The sequence below is a fragment of the Chrysemys picta genome, chromosome 17, assembly GCF_011386835.1.
Source record: "Chrysemys picta bellii isolate R12L10 chromosome 17, ASM1138683v2, whole genome shotgun sequence".
NCBI lineage: Eukaryota > Metazoa > Chordata > Testudines > Emydidae > Chrysemys > Chrysemys picta.
Genome location: NC_088807.1, coordinates 5,368,007 through 5,390,452, shown reverse-complemented (window position 1 = coordinate 5,390,452; position 22,446 = coordinate 5,368,007). Strand labels below are relative to the sequence as shown.

General features: G+C 60.5%; 1 protein-coding gene across 1 annotated transcript; it reads right to left on the bottom strand.

Annotated features, from left to right (window-relative positions):
• Nucleotides 1-7,273: 7,273 nt before the first annotated feature.
• GNG8 (G protein subunit gamma 8) lies at nt 7,274-8,881 on the bottom strand. Its single transcript, XM_008173984.3, has 2 exons — nt 8,168-8,881; nt 7,274-7,628 (listed from the first exon to the last, which is right to left on the bottom strand). The coding sequence occupies exons 1-2, from the start codon at nt 8,249-8,251 to the stop codon at nt 7,500-7,502; spliced, it is 213 nt and encodes a 70-aa protein (XP_008172206.1). The 5' UTR covers nt 8,252-8,881; the 3' UTR covers nt 7,274-7,499.
• Between the last annotated feature and the right edge of the window lie 13,565 nt (nt 8,882-22,446).

The window sequence follows — 22,446 nt, the reverse complement described above, 5'->3', positions numbered from 1 at the left end:
GTTTCGGGGAGGGGCATTCCCCGTGCTTTTAGCGCTGGGGTTTTCCTTGTGCCGTATCTTGCCCAGCACAGAGAGTGCCCCAATCCGGGTGTCGCAGTGTCCAGTCCCTGCCCCCACCCCGCAAAGGGACACAATAAACCACCAGGCCGCAGCTCCTGCCTGCCCTGAGCCACCCCCCCCCCCCATCCTTCTGAGCACAGCCCCCAACCCAGGGCAATGGACGTGCTATTATGGGCATTACGATAGCACCCGGAGGCCCCTCTGCACCAGGTGCTCACAGGCACAGAGTGAGAGACGGCCCCTGCCAGCGCACAATCGAGATACGCAATGGGTGGGAGGGGAAACTGAGGCAGGGAGCGGGCAGTGACTCGCCCGTAGAGGCTGATAGAGCTGGGACCAGAACCTGGGTCAGCTGAACCTTAACCGCGGGGTGATGCTTCCCCTCCAGCTGAGGGGGGGGCATTGATTCACTTCCATTCCTGGGGCAGCCCCCGGCTTTCCCTGGGTGGCTCCCAGCCAAGCTCTCGCCACGTCCAACGCGGCTTAGCTGGTGACGACCAGCGGGAGCAGGTAGCAGTGCACTGGGGGCAATCTCCCCCAGCCAGGCTGGCCAGCACCCAGCACCCACTGCCAGTTGCACCGAAGAGCACTCCCCCCGATGACCACTAGGTGGTGAGCTGGCACCGGGAATCCCAGCAAGGGACTCGCTGCCTCCAGCGGGGTCTGCCTGGGAAGAGGCTTCGACCTCCCTGCTGGAAGGGGGCAGGGGCTGTGTCTGGCCAGGCTGTCCCGGACTCACGGGTCGGGCCCACTCTTGGCGCCGTACAGTCCCTGGGGGGAACCCCCTTCAGTGTGACAGCCCTTCTCGGGGGTCCACTCTCTCTCGGGGGTTACGCCCCTTTGCCTCCTGGAACTGCACCTCTCTGAGCCTTAGCACGTCTGCCTCTCGCCGTGAGCCCCCTCAGGGAGTCCCCGCGCTCTGGACCCCTGGGGCTTCCACTCCCAGAGGGAATAGTGCAACCCTGTTCTCTAGCCCGGAGCGACTCTCAGCCAGTGTGACACAGGAGGGTTTATTGAGCGTTGAACACAGCACAGGAAACTCTCAGGGCCTCAGGCCTGGCCTCCCTCAGCACAGCACATCCCAGTCTCCCCTGCATCCAGGTGGGCTCTGCCTGCCCCCTCTCTCCAGTCCTGAGCCCCCCTGCTTCCCAGCTGGGCATCCGATATCACCTCCCCGAAGCCCAACCTCTGTCCATTGTCTTCTCTCCAGGTAAACAGGGTCGCCTGGGCCTCCTCTCCTCTCTTCTGTCCTCTGACCCCCTCTGGCTGGAACCGACTGGTCAGGTCACCGGGGTCTTCTCTCCGCAGCCCATTGTCCTCCCACTGACCAGAACCGGCTGTGAATTCCGAGCTGGGCCTCCCGGTCACCAGGTCACCAGTCACTGGGGTATCCATTCTCCAGGTCATTGGCCGGGGTCCCAAGTTCCCTCTCCGGTCCTCTGTAACAACAAACTCCCTCACCCATCACCTCGTGAAACCAGTAACACCCAGGGAAACTGAGTCCCACCCCCACTGCATCCAAACCATTGAAAAAAAACAAGAAAACCCCCCACTCCGGCACATCTCTCCCCCCTTCGAGTCTGAACGGAGCAGGGTCACTTAGCCAGAGACCTGGGGAAGTTCAGGGCCCCCACCCCGTGATAAAGCATCGGCTATAACACTGGCACTCCCCCTCACATGGACCACCTCCATGTCATAACCCTGGAGGAGCAGGCCCCATCTCAGGAGCTTGGCATTAGCCCCTTTCATTTGGTGCAGCCACGTCAGGGGCGAATGGTCGGCGTACACCCCCCAATGCCCCCCAATGCCCCCCCCAAATAGATACGGCTGCAGCTTTTTAAGGGCCCACCCCATGGCCAGGCATTCCTTCTCCATGGCCGCATAGTGCTGCTCCCGGGGCAGCAGCTTCTCGCTCAAGTACACAATGAGGTGTGTCTCTCCCTTAGTATCGGTTTGCATCAGCACCGCCCCCAGCCCTGTGTCCGAGGCGCGGGGAACACCAGGGCGGGTTTGCTAAAATCCGGGTTTACCAGCACCAGGCTTTGGATGAGTGCCCCCTTCAGCGCACAGAGAGCCCTCCGGCACTGCTCAGTCCAGACCACCTTGTCCGGCTTTCCCTTCCTACACAGCTCCGTGAGGGGAGCTGCCGGAGCTAAAGTGGGGCACAAACCTCCGGTAGTACCCCGCCATCCCAATGAAAGCCTGGACCTGCTTCTTAGTCTGGGGGGCGGGCCAGTCCTTGATTGCCTCCACTTTGGCCGGCTTCGGCTTCAGGTGGCTGCTCCCCACCTTGTGGCCCCGGTATGACACCTATGCCATCCCCACCTTGCACTTTCCAGCTTCTATGGTCAATCCTGCATCCTAGAGGTGTCCCAGCCCCGTCTTCACCTGGGACACATGTTCCTCCCTGGTCTGGCTAAAGATACAAATATCGGCAATATACAGCTAGAGGAAAGTTCTCCGTCCCCCTCAGTAACTGATCCACCAGGCGCTGGAAGGTGGCAGGCGCCCCCTTGAGGCCGAAAGGCAGGACCAGGAACGCAAAGAGCCTTATTGGAGTGGTGAAGGCAGACTTCGCCCTGGCCTCCGGGTCCAAAGGCACCTGCCAGTAGCCTTTGGTGAGCTCCATAGTAGTGAGGTACTGGGCGCCCCCCAACTTATCTAGGATCTCGTCAGTCCTAGGCATGGAGTAGGCATCAGACATGGTGATGGCATTGACCTTCCGATAGTCCACATAGAACCGGATCAACCCATCCTTCTTGGGGACCAGCATCACGGGCGAGGCTCAGGGGCTGGAGGACGGCTGGATCACCCCGAAAGCCAGCATGTCTCCGCCCTCTCTCGCCAGGTCCTGGGCTGTTTTCCCAGTGACCCTGAACACCTGATGGGAAGGTTGGTTCCCGTCTCCACCCGGTTAACAGCCAGGTGAGTGAGCCCAGGCCGGCTGGAGAACAGCTGCCGTTCTGAATGTAGCACCTCTCTGATCTCAGCCTGCCGGACAGGGGTTAGCTGGTCTGAGAGGGGAATTGATTCCAGCGAGGGGTCAGCTCCAGCCTCAGGTGGGAGACTCACCCCTTCTTCTCCCACTGCCCACACACAGCCAGCACCAACTTCTCCCTGTCCCAGTACGGTTTCATCATGTTGACATGATACACCCGGTGGCTGTGAGCCCGGTGGGACAGTTCCACTACATAGTTCACCTCGTTTACCTGTCTGATGACCTTGAAGGGGCCGTCCCAGGCAGCTTGTTCTTCCTCACGGGGATGAGGAGCATCACCTGGTCCCCGGTAGCATAGGAGCCAACATGTGCTGAGCGGTCCTACCAGACCTTCTGCTTCCTCTGTGCCCTGGCCAGGTTTCCCCTGGCCAAGCCCATGAGCTCCACGAGCTTTTCCCGGAAGGTCAGTACATACTCCACCACTGATTCTCCATCAGGAGAGGCCTTCCCTTCCCATTCGTCCCTCATCAAGTCCAGGGGTCCCCTCACTCTCCTCCCATACAGCAACTCGAATGGGGAAAACCCTGTGGATTCCTGGGGTACTTCCCTGTATGCAAACAGCAGGTGGGGTAAATATTTGTCCCAGTCCTGCGGATGCTGGTCCATAAATGTTTTCAGCATCATCTTTAGGGTCCCATTGAACCTCTCCACCAGCCTGTTGAACTGAGGGTGATACGCCGAGGCCCAGGTGTGCCAGACCACAGACTTCTCCCACAAGCACTGGAGCAGGGTTGACATGAAGATGGACCCCTGGTCTGTAAGGACCTCCTTAGGGAACCCCACTCTGCTGAAAATGGTCAGCAGCGCGTCTGCCACGGTGTCTGCCTCGATAGAGGACAAGGCCACCACCTCAGGGTAGCGCGTAGCGAAATCTACCACCACCAGAATGTATTTCTTCCCCGACTGGGTCGCCCTGCTGAGGGGCCCCACTATGTCCATGGCCACCTTCTGGAAAGGCTCCTCTATGATGGGCAAAGGTCTCAGAGCTGCTTTAAATTTATCCCAGGCCTTCCCCACCCTCTGGCAGGAGTCACAGGACCTGTAGTACTGTTGGACAGCGTCAAAGACCCCGGGCCAGTAAAAGTTCTGCAACAGTCTGCGGCGGTACCTCTGGGGGACCACTACCTGCCTCCTGGCTTTCCATGGTTCGGTTTGCCCCAAACCAGCCCATTCCCAGTACAGGAATCCCGTCTCCCACAGGAATCGCTCCCGGTGGTCCTCCCCGAGGTGTCCTGCACCGCTGTGGCCAGCCAGGGCCCTCAGCTTCTCTAAGGAGGGATCCTCCTGCAGCTCCGTCTGGAATTCAGCTGCTGGGTTGGAGAATACAGCCCTGGTTGGTGGTGCCTCAGTTTCCCCACCTTGGGACAGAGGCTCCGGCCCAGCCCTGTCAAGCCCTATCCTCGGTGCTTTGGTCCCCCCTTCGGGATTTCCCATGTCCCTCGCTAGCTCTGGCTCTGGGTAAGGACCAAGGCGCTCTGAGTGCCATCCGGCCAGTCCTCCAAGTCATTACCCATTAGCACCTCAGTAGGCAGGTGATCGTACACCCCAACATCTTTGGGTTCCTCCTTAGCCCCCCCATTTCAGGTGTATCCTTGCTACAGGTGGGTGTGGCCCCAGCCTTGCCCCCTTACCCTGTCCCAGTTCCCCCCCTCCTCCCTCAGAGATACAGCCCTGCTCCGGGCCCCAGCAGGGAGACGGGGGGCGCGGAGAGGGGTAAGGGTGCTGGCTTTCAGCACCCCCACTATTAAATGTGTTCCAACGCCACCGTGTGCATGTGTCTGTAGGTATGCGTGTGCATCCATGCACGCGTGTGTGCATCCATGTGTATACAGGCATGGGTCTGTGTTTGCATCCCTGTTCATACCGGCATGCAGCCTTGTGTGCAGTTGTGTACATCCACGCATGCATGTGCATGCATGTGTGTTCATCCATGTGTGTACGTGTGTGTGTGTGTGTGTGTGTGTGTGTGTGTGTGTGTGTGCATCCAGGCATGCATGTGTGTGTCTGGACGTTGTGCATGCGTGTGGACATGTGTAACAGCTCCCAGTGCAGCCGGCGGCTCCAGCCCTTGCTGTGTGGCAGACACATTAACCTAGAGTCACTCTGACCCGGGTCCTGCCAGTGAACTCCAATCTCGTCCCACAGTCCTGGATGTCACCCTGTTATAACAGGGGAGGGGGCAGCATGCCGGACTCTGGTCCCCCTCTCCCCCCACCTTGCTGGGATGGGGGGCAGCTGGTTCCCCCCCGCCCCGCTCCTCCCCTGTTCATAGACACATGGCACCCCTAGGCCTCACAGCCATAGCACCCGCTTGCCCAGCGGGGACAGAGCACCGCTGTGGGGGCCTGGGCGATGGGCACACAGCCTCACCTCCCCCCACTGAGGGCCACAGTGCCACAGAGCCAGCTACACAGGAGGGGACCGAGTCCCTTAATATCTGTCAGCCACCCCTGGGCATCCCCCTGGGAGACAGGCCCTGGGGGCTTCGTGACTGGATGGGGACATCGGGGGTGGGGAGACAGGACCTGGGGATTCAGGGCTTGAGGGCACTGTGCGTGGGTGAGGGGTGGGGGCAGACAAACCCTGGGAGTTCAGGGGGGAATGGGGTCTGGGGGCTCAGTGATTCGGTAGGGGCCAGCGGCGGGAGACTGTCTTGGGGCAGAGATCGGTCTTGGGGTCTTGGCTGGGGGGGGAGACAGAACTTGGACGCTCAGTGACTTGGGGGGAGACAGGGCCTGCGGTCTCAGTGACTGGGCAGGCATGGTGTGGAGATGGAATTTGGGGGCTCAGTGACTGGGTGGGGGGCAGCAGGGGGAAGAGAGAACCTGGGGACTTGGGGGGGGGACCTGGGGGCTCAGTATCTGGGTGGGGGGGGTGGGAAGGAGGTGGAATCTGGGGCAGCAGGGGAGGATGGGCCCAGTGACCAGACTGGAACAGCAGGGTGAGGGAAGTTAGAACCAGAGGTCCCATTTTGGGGGGGGACAGGGCCTGTGGGCTGAGTGACCAGGTGGGGGCAGTGGGAGGGGGACGGGACCTGGGGGCTGAGTGACCAGGTGGGGGCAGTGGGAGGGGGACGGGACCTGTGGGCTGAGTGATCAGGTGGGGGCAGCGGGAGGGACAGGACCTGGGGGCTGAGTGATCAGGTGGGGGCAGTGGGAGGGGGACGGGACCTGGGGGCTGAGTGATCAGGTGGGGGCAATGGGAGGGGGACGAGACCTGGGGGCTGAGTGACCAGGTGGGGGCATTGGGAGGGGGACGGGACCTGTGGGCTGAGTGACCACGTGGGGGCAGTGGGAGGGGGATGGGACCTGGGGGCTGAGTGACCAGGTGGGGGCAGCAGGAGGAACAGGACCTGGGGGCTGAGTGACCAGGTGGGGGCAGTGGGAGGCGGATGGGACCTGGGGGCTGAGTGACCAGGTGGGGGCAGCGGGAGGGACAGGGCCTGGGGGCTGAGTGACCAGGTGGGGGCAGTGGGAGGGGGACGGGACCTGGGGGCTGAGTGACCAGGTGGGGGCAGCGGGAGGGACAGGGCCTGGGGGCTGAGTGACCAGGTGGGGGCAGTGGGAGGGGGACGGGACCTGGGGGCTGAGTGACCAGGTGGGGGCAGCGGGAGGGACAGGGCCTGGGTGCTGAGTGACCAGGTGGGGGCAGTGGGAGGGGGACGGGACCTGGGGGCTGAGTGACCAGGTGGGGGCAGCAGAAGGGACAGGACCTGGTGGCTCAGTGACCAGGTGGGGGCAGTGGGGGGACAGGAGCTGGGGGCAGTGGGTGGGACAGGAGCTGGGGGTGTGGGGGGACAGGAGCCGGGGGTGTGGGCGGACAGGAGCTGGGGGTGTGGGGGAACAGGAGCCGGGGGTGTGGGCGGACAGGAGCTGGGGGCAGTGGGGGGACAGGAGCTGGGGGTGTGGGGGGACAGGAGCTGGGGGCAGTGGGTGGGACAGGGGCTGGGGGTGTGGGGGGACAGGAGCTGGGGGCAGTGGGTGGGACAGGAGCTGGGGGTGTGGGGGGACAGGAGCTGGGGGCAGTGGGTGGGACAGGAGCTGGGGGTGTGGGGGGACAGGAGCCGGGGATGTGGGGGGACAGGAGCTGGGGGTGTGGGGGGACAGGGGCTGGGGGTGTGGGGGGACAGGGGCTGGGGACGCAATGACCGGGCAGAGGGAGGGTAACTCAGCAGTGTGTTTATTGATCTTGGAAAGAGCAGCCAAGGGTGAATCCTCAGAGATAATGTTCACGGGAGGGGGGGGGGAAGGAGGACAGGTGAAGCAGACTCCCCAGGTCAGTCAGGGTGTGCAGCCCACACCCCATGCTCTGTCCCCCAGTGTCGTCCCCCCGCCGGTCTCTGACCCACTCTCCGCTCCCCTACGCTAGAGCTAGCGGTGCCGCTCTGGAGCCGTAGCCGGGGGGAGAGAAGGGGGGTGCGCTGAGTCGCTGGCCGCAGGGCTCACAGCACGATGCAGAAGAGCCGCTTTTCGCGGAAGGGGTTCTCCGAGGAGGGCACCGGGGTCACCAGCGGGTCCTCTTTGGCGTGCGCCTCGCAGTAGGCCAGCAAATCCGCCGCCGCCTTTGACACCTGCCACGGGGCGGAAAGGGTTAAACACGCCAGCTGGAGCCCAGGGAGAGCACCCTCTGCCGGCCACAGAGCCACTGGGCGATCTCCCAGCCAGTGCTCCCCCCACAGCCAGCTCCTGCCCCACTCCCCACAGCGCCCCCTGCTGGGAGAGACCGGAGCTGAAGTAGCTGGGAGCTCCCCCCACAGCCAGCTCCTGCCCCACTCCCCACAGCGCCCCCTGCTGCGAGAGGCCGGAGCTGAAGTAGCTGGGAGCTCCCCCCACAGCCAGCTCCTGCCCCACTCCCCACAGCGCCCCCTGCTGCGAGAGGCCGGAGCTGAAGTAGCTGGGAGCTCCCCCCACAGCCAGCTCCTGCCCCACTCCCCACAGCGCCCCCTGCTGGGAGAGGCCGGAGCTGGAGTATCCAGGAACTCCCCCCACAGCCATCATGCAGAGGGGATGGCATTGGGGTGGGGCTTCCACAGCAGTGGAGACAGTGGCACAGGGGCGGGGCTTGCACGCCCATGTGAGGAGGAGGCGGTGGGGGGGGAGAGAGTCACACCTTCATGCGGTCGATGTTCACCTCCAGCTTGAGCTGCTCCACCGTCTTGCGGGCCTCGGCGATCTTGGCCATGTTGTTGGACATGGTTCCCCAGCCAGGCGCTTGCCCTGCAGGGAGCCGGCGGGGAGGGGCGAGTGGAGCGGGGGGAATAAGGGGAAGGTGGGAGGGGGGCAGAGAGAACAGATGTAACTCATCGCGAGCTGCTGTCACCACCGGGACACGACTCCCCGAGCCCCAGGGCCGCGCCTGCCCCTCACACGCTCCCAGCTCCCTCGTCTATAGGGGGCGCCAGCTCTGATCCAGCCCCCTATAGCGGTGGGGACTGGCTGGCTCAGGCGGGCGGGCAATGGGGTACGGGGCCCTTCCCCTCCAGGTGCTGGCTCCAGGATGGCTCCTGGTCAGTAGTGACAGAATCATCCGCGCTGAGTGGCTCCTATGTGAGGCATTGATGGGGATCTAGGGTGACCAGACAAGTGTGAAAAATCGGGACACGGGGTGAGGGGTAATAGGCGCCTATGGAAGAAAAAGCCCCAATATCGGGACTGTCCCTATAAAATAGGGACATCTGGTCACCCTATGGGGATCTCAGTTACAGAGCACCCCCATGCGAGCGGAATGGGGGGAAGATACACGCTCTCCAGCTGCATAGAGCTCGTCTTCCCGTCTGGGGAAGGAAGCCGAGTACATGTATGTGTATGTGTGTATGTTTGCGTGTGCCTATGAGCTCACCCTGCCCCCCCACCCCCACCCCAAGCTCTCTGTTCCACCCACGCCTCCCCCAGCACGGAGCTAACCTTTAAAGGGAGCTCAGTGGAGCCGCTGGGCCAGGAGGGGGGCTGCAGATGAAGGGGGCTGGAGGTTGGCTGTGCTGGGGACCGCGGGGAGCCCACCGCCTCTGACTTGATCCAAGGAAGGGAAATTAGCCACACTCCGGGAAGAGGGGGAGCCGTATCTGGGAGGCCTGGTTAATTAGGGCCGCTCAGCGGTTCCCCCTCCCCTCCAGCCCTGCCCGCAGGAGGCCCCTGATCAACTATGCTCAAAGCAGCCGGCTAATTGCTCAGCCAGGTGCAGGGAAATGTCACCTGTTCCAAGGCTGGCACAGGGAAGGCCAGCACTTAAGTGGCACAGCAGGGGGCACTGCATGGCTAGGAGCCCGGGGCAGGGCCTTTAAAGGGACGGTGCCTGCAGCCTTTACCCAACCCACCCGTAGCTGTGCGGGGACCGGGGGTGGAGGGTGGCCTGAAACACCGCGAAGCTTGGCGGCTCTAGGTTCTGATCCGGTCTGTAAAATCCTATGAAGATAGCTCCGGCGGGGAAGGTCCCACCGATCAGGACTAGGAATATTGGGGTGACAGAGTCTCCGTCAGGAACGGGGGCCCGCCAGAACCCCTCGGGCAGAGGCAGTTATTAAAATACTAGGGAAGGGGGTGACTGGGAGGTTAGTGAAACGCAGAGAAGTTTTTCTAAGGGGGTCGGTTAGAGTTTGGGGGTGATGCTTCAAGTCAAATCTGCTTGCTTCGTGCTGTTGTAAAGGCCCCCCCATCCCCACCCCGACCCAGTTCTGCCGCACAGAAAACGCCAGGGGAGCTGTCCGGGCATCTCATTTGTGCGGCGCTATGAGCCTGCAGGGTGTATGTCGTTTGTAAGCGAGGAAGGCCACCTGCACGTGAAACAGCAGAGCTAAAGGTGCATGTGTTGCTGGCGTGCGCTGGCACGCTGACGTGCATCCACGTGCAAGTTAGTGCCAGGGCATGTGTTAGTGCACGAATGCCTGCATGCATGTCTGAATGGATGTGTGTGCCCGGGCGCAGGTTCTTACGAACATTTGTGCCTGTGGGGATGTGGGCATGGGAGTGCATGAGTGTGCAGATGGGAGTGCAGATGGGAACGCGTGTCCCCTCGCCTCAGGAGAGTCCGGGGTTGGGTCTGGTTCTGGTGCTGCCCCGAATGGATCGGAAGCTGCTGAGCCTGCAACACCCAACTGGGAATCTCACTCCGTTTTAGGGGCTGCAGGATGGATCCGGACCTGCTTAGAACTCACCTTCACCAGGGATTTGGGCTCTTCGGCGACAGCTCTCGGAAACAAAGGTGAGCTGGGGATAAAGAGTTTTCAGAACTTCTGGGGATTGTGGAAGCAGAGAAAGAACTGACAGGAAGGGGATGCAATGCATGACAATTCGTTAGCAAGAGTTAGGCTAACTGTAACCCTAATAACGCGAGATTTGTAGAAGCGAGGAATGTGTGAGGCAAGTGGGAAAGAACTGTGTGAAAAGTTGCTGCGACCTTGTGTAAATAATATGGAATGTAGACTAAGAGTCTACATTAGTGAGCAAAACAAGATATCAGAATAACTATGTATAAACAAAATGCAACTGTTGCTCATTATTGTCTGTATCAAAAGGTATAAATGCTTGCTGTAATTGTTTACCTGTTGAGAGACCTGCTTAGCTCTCTCCCTCTGCGCAATTGTGAGAGTTAATAAAGCATCTGACTTGCTATACCTAAACAAATAGTGAGAACTCTGTTTTTCTCCGACAGGATAGATCAATCAATCTATCCCTGTACACCCCTCTATCTATCTATCTATCTATCTATCTATCTATCTATCTATCTATCTATCTATCTATCTATCCCCATACACCCCCTCTATCTATCTATCTATCTATCTATCTATCTATCTATCTATCTATCTATCCCCATACACCCCCTCTATCCATCCATCCATCTATCTAATCTATCCCCATACACCCTCTCTATCTATCTATCTATCTATCTATCTATCTATCTATCTATCTATCTATCTATCTATCCCCATACACCCCCTCTATCTATCTATCCCCATTCACCCCCTCTATCTATCCATCCATCTATCTAATCTATTCCCATACACCCTCTCTATCTATCTATCCCCATACACCCCCTCTATCTATCCATCCATCTATCTATCCCCATACACCCCCTCTATCTATCCATCCATCTATCTAATCTATCCCCATACACCCTCTCTCTCTATCTATCTATCCCCATACACCCCTTCTATCTATCCATCCCTCTATCTAATCTATTCCCATACACCCCTTCTATCTATCTATCCCCATATACCCCCTCTATCTATCTATCTATCTATCTATCTATCTATCTATCTATCTATCTATCTATCTATCTATCTATCCCCATACACCCCCTCTATCTATCTATCTATCTATCCATCCCTCTATCTAATCTATTCCCATACACCCCTTCTATCTATCTATCCCCATATACCCCCTCTATCTATCTATCTATCTATCTATCTATCTATCTATCTATCTATCCCCATACACCCCCTCTATCTATCTATCTATCTATCCCCATACACCCCCTCTATCTATCCATCCATCTATCTAATCTATTCCCATACACCCTCTCTATCTATCTATCCCCATACACCCCCTCTATCTATCCATCCATCTATCTAATCTATCCCCATACACCCTCTCTATCTATCTATCCCCATACACCCCTTCTATCTATCTATCTATCTATCTATCTATCTATCTATCTATCTATCTATCCCCATACACCCCCTCTATCTATCTATCTATCTATCTATCTATCTATCCCCATACATCACATCCATCTATCTATCTATCTATTTATCTTCTTACATCAGTGCCATCTCTGTTGTATCTGGGCAAGATTGCTCAGTTCTAAGAATGGGCAGAGATTTGGGCACGGAGGTTCATACGTTATTCTCAGGCTGGCCTCTATCACTGGGGGAGTGCAGGAGAAGGAGTAAGTGTCAGCAGCGGGAGAGAAGGGTGGGGTAGAGATTAGGTGAGGGACCTGGGTGTCAGGACTCCTGGGTTCTAGCCCCAGTTCTGGGAGCACAATGGAGTCTAGGGGGCCAGAGCTGGGGGGTCTGGGAGCCAGAGCACCTGGTTCTAGTCCTGACTCACTGGGGGTCCCTGGGCAAACCCCTTCCTCTCTTTGTCCCTGAGCCCTCCACCCTGAAACAGGGCTAAGGAGCCTGACCTGCATGCTGGGAAGGAGGCAGTTAGTCTTGCTTGGCAAAGGCTCTGAGACGCTTGGAGCGGAGGACGGAGAAGGACCAGATGCCCCCTTAGCCGTGATTGCACCCCAGCCTGGCATCTGCCCGCGGAGGGCAGGGAGACCAGTCCCTGCTGGCACTGTCCGGGGCGTGGGGGAGATTTAGCTGCTCCCTGGCCGATGGGGATCGTGGCTGTCGGATGCTCCGGGAGCAGCTGGGGATCCCTGCCAGCTGGGTCCCAGGAGTTCCTAAGGGAGCGGGGTTCACTCCAGCTAACAGGGAGCCTTAGACTCCCCATGTCAGAGCCCCAGCCCAGGGGGGGTTAGGAGGGGGTGGCTCACTTTGGAGGGGACATGGGGTGCAGGAGGGGGTGCTGAGCCAGCTCCTACCTGTTGCCAAAGTGTCCGGGTCTCTCGCTCTCTCTGGATGGAGTGGCACAGCAGCCTCTGGTGTGGAGCGTCTCTGAGTGTCACCTCCCCCTGCCCCCCGGGGGGCGCCGGCTCAGCAGGGTGGCTCGCAGCAGCTGGCAGAGTGGGGGAAGGCAGGGCCAGCACCAGAGCCCCGTGCGGACAGACGGACGCACAGACGTGAGCACACTCATGGCTGGACAGACGGGCAGACACGGCGGGACGGACACATAGACCCAAGGGCAAACACCCTTCCCCAGCCCCTTGATAGACACAGACACGTGGGCACAGACCGACAGCCATGGGGCACACACACGGACAGCCAGATGGACCGGCGCACGTGGAAGGGTGGATGGACCCACATATACACTCACACTCAGGTGCACGCGGACACCCCCCCTCCATGGTTGGACTGACACACACTGGTGCAACTGGACAGCCAGGCACGGAAGCCTTTGTGCACACACACACCATGTGCACAGACACACGCTGGCCCCATGCTCACACACGCTCCGTTCACAGGGCCTGTTCTCTGCCCCTTGTGCCATCATGTGGCCCAGTGCCAAGGGATGCCATGTGCCCCCATGGAAGTGCCCTTCCCCCCTGCCTTCCCCACTGACCCACAGAGAATGTGGCCCCAGGATTCTGGGGGTGCTCTTCTCTCTATCACTGCGGATTGGCCTGTGCCCGGATCCCCACTGGAGCAATCTCAGCCCCAGAGCAAGGGGTCCCTGGAGGAAATGGCTGATGGGCTGCTGCCCAAGCCGGCTGTGTGTAGGGGGTGGCTAATGGGCTGCCCGTATCCCCTTCGCCCTCAGCAGGCCACCAGGCTCCAGGCCTTACCCAGACTCCTCTCGAGATATGGACCCTGGAAGGCCCCAGCTCACGGGCAAAAGGGCACCCCAAGATGGGGGGGGGCTACCCTGCAACTGCACTTGGACAAGACAATGGGGGAGCAACAAGATCTTTCCAGTCACATTCCCTGGTACCCCAGAATCCCCTGGGGCTCTGCCCATCCCCTGTGCCCCATTCCCAGTTACCCAGAATCCCCCGGGCCCTGCCCATCCCCAGTGCCCCATTCCCAGTTACCCAGAATCCCCCGGGACCCTGCCCAGCCCCTGCTCCCTGATTCTCTGTTATGTGCAATGACATTGCTTTGCCTCTCCCCATCCCTGGCGCTGGGACCCCGAGTCCGATCCTTTGCACTCTGTGGCCGTCCTCCCCATGTGCAGCTCTGACATTGCCCACGTGGGGGCACCGAAGGACAGGGGATCCGTACAGCGCCTGGGAACGTGCCACAGACCTCAGAGCTGGCAGACAGCGGGCAGTGGGGTGCATGGGGGAGGGCGCCAGGGTCTCTCCAGCTGAAGGTTTCCTCCTCCTGCCCTCCCGCCCCATGGAGCTCACACCTGAGATAGAGAGGGGGCATGGAGGTCCATGCAGGGCGAGACATCGGTATAGGCCCTGCCGGGCATGAAGATGCTGCTGTTCCGTCCCAGAAACCGCTGGGATCTTCACCACGAGCCGGAAACTGACCGGGCTCCAGGGGCTGCCCTCGTGTTTCACGAGAGCGTGCCGTGTAGGCAGGAAGGTGCCGCGGGTGTGAACTGTGTGCCGGGCCGTGGCCGGCGGTGCAATGGTGTACACGCTGCAGGAGGGCGGGGGGCTCAGGGCCCAATGGGGAAGTGACAGCAGAGATCCGGCTCGACCCGCAGCGTGGCAGCACGTGTGCCCACGTGTGCTGCGGTGAGCGTGGCACGCGCAATTGTGGTGAGGTGGGACGGGAGCGAATCTCCGGGGGAGGCGGGAGATCGCGGCACGGGCCGTGCCCGGCCGTGCAAGGAAGCCGCGCCCTCGCGGAGGGCTCTGAGCTAGCTGGGACACGCGCCCCTCTGCCCTGGGGTCACGGGGGAGGCGGGCGCTCTCGGCTCAGCGCCAGCCCCATTGCAGCTGCCTTGGCAGCCATAAGGGCCTTGAGGGGCTAAAATTAGCCCCAGCAAATCCCAGCGGAGCGTCTGGAAGGGCCTCACGGATTCCAGACCGAGGGACGGGGGTGATGGAGGGATAGAAAGAGAGGGGACGGGGAAAGGTGGGGGGGGGGGAGAAAAGGATGGGGCAAGGGGAAAGGGAGGAGGGGGAAGAGGTAGAGAGGGTGTGGCAGGGGAAAAGAGCCAGCATGATTGCTGGAATTGGCTGGCCCCACACTTGAGGGCTTTAGGGCCGGCCGGAGGGGGGAAGACGAGGCCATTAAAGGAGCTGCATGGCAGGGAGGGGGTCGCTGTGGGGGGCAACAGCGAAAGATGGCTAGAATGAGGGCGAATGAGCACCACAGGCCCAGGGCCGGCTCTGGCTTTTTTGCCGCCCCGGGGAGCGCGGCAGGGGAGGGCGCCGAGCCCGGCCGCAGCCCCGCTCTCCCCGGGTGAGCACCGCCCCCTCCAGGTGCCGCCCCAAGCACATGCTTGGAGGGCTGGTGCTTGGAGCCGGCCCTGCACAGAACCAATCCAGTTCATGGACCAGCTCCCATGTGCACCCTCTCCAGGCCCCACATCCCCGTCCTCCTGGGGCAGGCGGGGGGCATGGATTTCCTCCATCTAGCTCCTTTCCTGCTGTATCGTCCCCTGCAACCCCCCTCTCCCCCCCCCAAATTACCAGCCGGAAGCTCCGAGCGCCCGTATGCCCCCCAGAGGGCAGTGCCGCCCGGGTGTCCCGACACGTTGCAGCCACTCAGACCGGGACTCGCTATTTAATTATTTGTTCTTTTTACTGTTTTCGGTCACCACTTACTGCCAAAGAGTCTGACGCTTTATGTAGCCTTTGGAGCACCAAGTCTGGGTGACGCTGCCCTCCCTTTCCCCCATAACCCACCCTGGAAGCGGGATTCTCCTGGGCTTTCTGTCCCAAACAGTATTTAGTTTTGCCATTAAATGGCTGCCGCATCCCACCCCCGAGGTGGCTGCATTTCAGTGCCGAGGGAGGCATTGCTGTATAAACAGCTGCTGTGTTCCACCCCAGAGGCGGCTGCATCTCAGTACCCGGCAAGGGATACATCTGTATATAACAGCTGTTGTGCCCTATCCCAGAGGTAGCTGCAATTCAGCGCTGGATGAGGTATCCCTATATAAACAGCTGTCGTGTCCCACCCCAGAGGCAGCCGCAACTCTACGCTGTGTAAAGCGACTCCTCTCTATTTTTGTTTAATAGCCATCTTCTCCTAACACTTCCTAGCAGCCACTGAGGTAAAACCCAAATCCTCCTCCTCCACCAGCCCAGATCACTTGAAGCCAACGGAGAATCCACACCAGCAGTGATGGGTCTATGACACACATAGCAGTTCCGCTTCCTCACAGCAGGAGGCAATGCTGCGCCCACACTACTCAGGCTGGTTCCAATAACAAACCCTACAACCAAGCAGCATTTCCCCGAGACCGTCAGCATTTGCTGCAAACATTTCCCCTCTTTGGGGCACCCACCCGTTGTAACAACCCCACCCATCTTTCATATGTTCAGCGTCCGGGGCTGCACCTGCTATGGGCTTGTCTACACTTGACATGTACGGTGGCTACATCTCTCAGGGATGTGGATTCCAGACACCGGTTCCTTGGTAGAGTCATTTCAGCCCCTCCGCACCGCCGGTGCCCTGTGCCCTGGGACCGTCCAGCCAAGGATGCCCTGCCCCCCACTCCATCTCCCCCAGCATTCGAACCCGGGGGCCGTCAGAGTTCGAACCCGGGGGCCGTCAGACCTGCGTCTCTGTCCCTGGAGCGATAGGACCGGCTGGCAGCAGGGCTGCCCAGAGAATTCAGGGGGCCTGGGGCAAAGCAATTTCGGGGGCCCCTTCCATAAAAAAAAGTTGCAATACTATAGAATACTATATTCTCATGGGGTACCCTGTGGGGCCCGGGGCAAATTGCCCCACTTGCCCCCCCTCTGGGCAGCCCTGGCTGGCAGAGCTGCCTCCTGAAGCCATGGTGCGGTCGCTAAAGGGTGGCGCAAACCCACGCTGTCCTGGTGTGGATGGTGCCAGCCCCCGCTGCTGGGAGCAGAGAGCTGTGGGTAATTGTCAGGTGCATTGTGGGGACAAGACCTGCCGCAACACATGTGGCTTCCTAGCCCTGTATCCGTGGCTTGGCCAAGACTGAACTAAAGGCCCAATCCCTGTGGCACGGACCAAATATTGCCACCCTGCAGAAATATTGTTGCAACATCTACCGGCTTAGTGTAGACGGGCCCTGCAGGGAGGCGGCTTTGCTATTCCCCTCGATTCCTCGGCCAGCCCTGGGATTCCTTCGCACGGAGGGCTGGCGTGGAAGGAGCCGGCGGAAGGGTTAACATAATCCTCTCGTCCCTTCGCCCACTTATCCAGAGGCAGGCGCTTGCAATACCGTCGCCATGGCGACGGCACCAGCCAGTTCTGATACCGGAAGAAGCGAGGGGTGGGAAAGCCGGGGTGTGGAATCGGTTCATTAAGATCTGGACGATAGCCGGGGTGGGGGGGGGGAGGAGGAATCGGGCACATTCCAGAGGGAAACGAGACAGAGAAAGGGCTCCTTTTAGGGAACAATTCACCTAGTGCTGAGATGCAGCCACCTCTGGGGTGGGGATGCAGCAGCTGTTTATACAAGGAACCTTCACCCAGTGATTAAATGCAGCTTCCTCTGGCATGGCATACAGGGACTCTTTATACAGGGATTCATAGATTCTAGGACTGGAAGGGACCTCGAGAGGCCATCGAGTCCAGTCCCCTGCCCGCATGGCAAGACCAAAGACTGTCTAGACCATCCCTGATAGACATTTATCTAACCTACTCTGAAATCTCTCCAGAGATGGAGATTCCACAACCTCCCTAGGCAATTTATTCCAGTGTTTAACCACCCTGATAGTTAGGAACTTTTTCCTAATATCCAACCTAGACCTCCCTTGCTGCAGTTTAAGCCCATTGCTTCTTGTTCTATCCTGTTCACCCAACACTGAGATGCAGCCACCTCTGGGGAGGGGTGTGGCAGCTGTTCATACAAGGATCCTCTGCCCAGCACTGAAATGCAGCTGTGTCTGGGGTGGGATGCATGGGCTCTTTACACAGGGAGTTTTTACCCAGCACTGAGATGCAGCCACCTCTGGAGTGGGTCGCAGCAGCTGTTTAGATAAGGAGTTCCCCCACCCCACCCCCCGCCCAGTCCCCCAGACTTTCTCAGCATTGCTGATTTCTAGTCTGTCAGCCTAGTCCTAGTCACTGCAGGGGGGAGCCTGAGTGGATTCAGCCAGGTGGGACCTAGAGAGACCCTCCCCCCTGCCCCCAGACTAGCATCCAGTTCAGGGCAGGCAGCCCACCCCAGTGTCCTGCCCTAGTCCCCCCACCCCCACCCATGGGTGAGTCTGAACCAACCTGGAACTCACGGGGTGTCCCCAGGGCACTGACATGAGGAGCCAGCCAGCTCCCAGCACTTGCCAATGCATCCCATCATTCCCACCTTGGCTACTCATGCCTGCCCTGTGCCCAGGCACCGGTGCATTGTGGGAAAATCCTGTCCACTTGCATCTCCTCTGCCCATGCTGTGGTGCTAGGGCCCCCCCCCCCAAAAAAATCTATGAACCACCTTCAGCCCTCCCAGCAGCACCTCAAAAACCACCTTCAGCCCTCCCAGGCACTGCGGAGGGGAATCTCACAGCACTAGGGTCCCCGGCTGGGTGCTGGCAGGACACTGCTGTGGGGAAGCTCACAATGCTGGAGTCCCCAGCTGGGTGCTGGCCGTGTGTGGGGGCCCCTCTGCTGCAGAACTGCCCCCACTGTCCCAGAATCCCTAGTCCCCTCGGCCCAAACCCAGCCCAGCCCTTGTCCCCTTAGATTGGGTTGCTCTCCCCCATCTGCCCAGCCTGGCTCATGGCCCCCAGGCTGGGCCATTCTCCTGCTTATAGCGTGCAGCTCCCGTCTAATTACCCCCTGCGGCCCCAGACTCATTAATCCGCCCCATGGTGCCACCTTAATTAATCGCCTCCTCCCCACTGTAATATTGGCCAGTTGTTCCGTTCCGGAAAAGTTAGCCCCGTGACGCCAAACCGATCAATTACCCCCACCCCAGGGTGCCAGGGGCATGAGGTAGTTCATCGCCCCCCTATAGGGCACCATCTGCCTCCTGCCACCATCCCGGCTTGTGGACTGTCCGTTAGCAGGACCTTAGGTGCTCGGACCCAGCCCAATGGCCACCCTATAAGGGGCCAGGATAGAACGACTGGCAGGGGGCCCAGCTTGGCTCATTGCCTGGGGGACATGCCCCTGGGAGGGGGAGGCACCCCGCTGTGGGTAAGGTAGTTTGTTAACCCTATGGTGCCTGAAGGCAGGAGCAAGCAGGCTTCAGCCGACACTGCCCTGGAGAAGCTCACCGCACTGCGGCGATCAGGAGTAGAAGCCAGTTCTCGGCAGTGGGCGATCCAGACGGAGGGACGGGTAGGCGCCTTGCCCCTTGAGACTCTCCCCCACTCCCCAACCCCTGGCATAGGGGGCGGATCAGGGGCGTGGCCAGAGCGCACTGCGCTGTGGCTATTCCCTGCCCCCCAGGCCATAGGGGGTGCACCCTGACCAGGAACTGGGCCGAGCCCTGAATGTGAGGAACACAAAGAGAGTTAATCCTTCCCCTGCCCCCAAGTGTAGGGAGCTGGGACGCAGGCCAACTGCCTGCCATCAGCTCCATGTGCCAGGAAGGGTAGGAGCAAAGCAGGTGTGTGTGGACACGCCAGGGCCCCTTGCTGGGGTAGACTAACCCCTTTCCCGGGGGAGCACAGCTCAGCCCCCGTCTTGCAGCAATCTGGGGCTTGGGCGGGGAGGAGAAATGGGGGAGTCTGGCAACCCTCAGTCCCTGCCACCGCCTGCGAGGTATTTTTAGCGGCTCCGTGGGAAGGTGCTGCCTGACTCAGACTTCATGTCCTCCTGCTGGCAGCCGGGGCGTGTGGGGAGAGGGTCTGTGGGCTGAGCCCGATGCAGGCGAATTGCTGGAGCAGGGGCTACAGGCGTGCTAACGTCCTCCTAAGCCCAGACCAGCTCTCCCTCTGCATTGCCCCCTGCCCCACACCAGCATTCACGCCGAAATCGCTGCTTCGCTCTGTTCTGTCTGTGTCAGGTGCTGCTGGGGCACTGCTGTAAGGAAGCTCGCAGCTCCACAGTCCCCAGCTGGCACTGCCCGGAGGAAGCTCACAGCAGCATGCTCCCCAGTTGGCACTGCCCGGAGGAAGCTCGCAGCACCGCAGCCTCACCTAGTGCCAATGCCCCTCGGGAGGCAAGTGGTGCTTTGCCAGCTCCAAGCTGTACTGTCCAGCCCCACTGCCCTGATGTGCCCCCCCCAGGACTCCCACCCCTGCTTCTGGGCGAACCCTGCAATGGCACGACAGTCCCCCAGAGACCCGCACGCCCAGGTCTGGGCCTCTGCCAGGGCAAAGATCTGGTGTGGCTGCAGGAGGGGTGGGTCCTCTCCTCCCTGCTCCCCCCCCCCCGCCCTGAAAAGAATCTGCTCCGGGGATTATTTCATGCAGTTCTGTGCCATGCAGGGGGGGTCAGATGATCCTTCCGGCCTTGGGATCGAGGCATCTGGTGCCAAGGAATGGGGCACCACCTGCCCGCACACACAGATCTGGTACAGCCCCCCCCCCAGCGCTGGCTAAGCAGCCCCATCCCCACTGGGTGTTGGGGGAGGGGATTGTGGGTCCCACAGGCCTGTCGCACCTCCCCCCGCCCCAGCGTGAAGCACACACAGTCCCAGCGGCTGGTGGGTTTGGCTTGGGGCAGGCCATGAAAGGGGGCCACTGTCTAACATCTGGCAGGCGTTCGACCCCAGCGCAGCGCACGCCCAGCCGCTTCAGTCAGGCAGAGCAACCGGCCCCCTCCCCACGTTCCCCTCTGCCACAGCCCAGCCCCCCACCAGATCCCAGCGCACCCACCACAGCCCAGCCCCCAGCCCCCCCCATGCCCAGCAGAGCCCAACCCACCCTTCCCAACAGCCCAGGCTTCCCCCCCGCCAGATCCCTGCCCCCCCCCACTGCCTCCCAACATCCCCAGCCCCCCTACACACCAGCCCCTTCCCACAGCCCAGCCCCCCACCCCAGCCAGAGCCAACCACCACCCCTGCCTTTCGGGGGAGCCCAACATATTCACATCCTGCCCCGCAATAGCCCATTCCCCACCCCACAACTTCCAACCCTCCCCCCAGAACAGCCCCCCTCCCCCTACCCGCTCTGCTCAGGTTTCAGTGTGATTTGCAGATGGTACAAATTAAAGGGTGTGGTCCCATTCCTTCCCCCCCATTCCCTGGATCAACCCCCCCCCCCGTTTCTACCCTAGGCCCCCCCCAACGGGAGGCAGCCCGATGCGCCCTGCTTTCCCCCCTCCCCCATGCGAGGAGATGGAGCACCCAGGGAGGGGGCAGGCAAATCCTGGCCTGCAGCCCGGGTGTGAATGGGGGGAGGGAGAACCTTCTGCCTCCTCAAGTGGGGGTGTCCCATTCCCACCCACAGAGAGAGGCATGGGGAGGTGAACCCCTCATTTGTATCATGCACAAGGCAGGGTGGGAAAGGGAAGACACTCGGCAGCTCAGGTTTGGGGGTGCAGGGGGAGAAGGGCTCAGCGGCTCAGGTTTGGGGTGCAGGGGGAAAAGGGCTCAGCGGCTCAGGTTTGGGGGTGCAGGGGGAGAAGGGCTCAGCGCTCAGGTTTGGGGGTGCAGGGGAGAAGGGCTCAGTGCTCAGGTTTGGGGGTGCAGGGGAGAAGGGCTCAGTGGCTCAGGTTTGGGGGTGCAGCAAACAGCAGCTCAGCACTGGGGTACATGGGAAGAGGGGCTCAGCAGCTCATGTTTGGGGGGTACAGAGCACAGCAGCTTAGGCTTGGGATATGGGGGAGAGGGGTGCAGAGCACTGACACTCAGGTTAGGGGGTGCAAGGGGCCATGGGACTTAGCAGGCCCGATTTGGAGGTGCAGAGAGCACAACAGCACGGGTGTGGGGGTGCAGGAGCAAGAGAGACAGCGCAACGCCGTAGTGGGGGTGCAGAGAGCGCGGAAGCTCAGATTTTGGAGGGGGGGGAGACAGCAGCCTAGGCTGGGGGGAGCAGAGACCATCTGCACAGGCGGGGTGGCGGGGGGCAAGGAGCAGAACTGGCTCCACACTTTGGCTTCCAAGCACGGCTCGAGGAGGAGAATGTGCGTGTTGTCCACAGCTCGTAATAATTCAGCTGAGCAAGGGCCGGGGGGAGGGGAGGGGGGCCAAGCGCCGGCGTTCCTGGGGCAGAGGGAAAGAATTTGGAAGGCAGGAACGTTTTCCTAGCTACTTCCCACATCTGGTTTTCATAAGGGTCTCTGGGCTGAGTGTTTTTAACAGTGCCTGCCTGGAGCTCAAAGCAGCCCATGGACATGACTGCAGGCTGGAATCGCCCTCCAGATTCACTATTGGTGTTAGGGGTGGGATGATGCTGCCATGGGGGGGATTGACCCACGCCAGGCACGGGGAGGTATGCCAGGGTCTGAGCCCCAGTCAGTCACAGGGCATGTGTGTGGGGATGCTACAGCCGAGGTTTGGGGCCTGCTTTCCCCAGCCACACCAGGGTATCTAGCACCACACACCCCTGTGCCACACCAAAAGCCACTTGTTTGCATACTCACGGACATGCATGGCATGCAATGGGGGGTCTGGATCTCAGTTACTGTGTAGCGCCTGGCCCCATGAGACGCCAATCTCAGTTACTGTGTGTCTGGGTAGCAGTCACCATGCGTCTGGGCAGCACCTGGCACCCCGGGGCCCCAATCTCGGTCATTGTGCGTCTGGGCAGCACCTGGCGCGACGGAGCCCTGATCTCGGTCACCGTGCGTC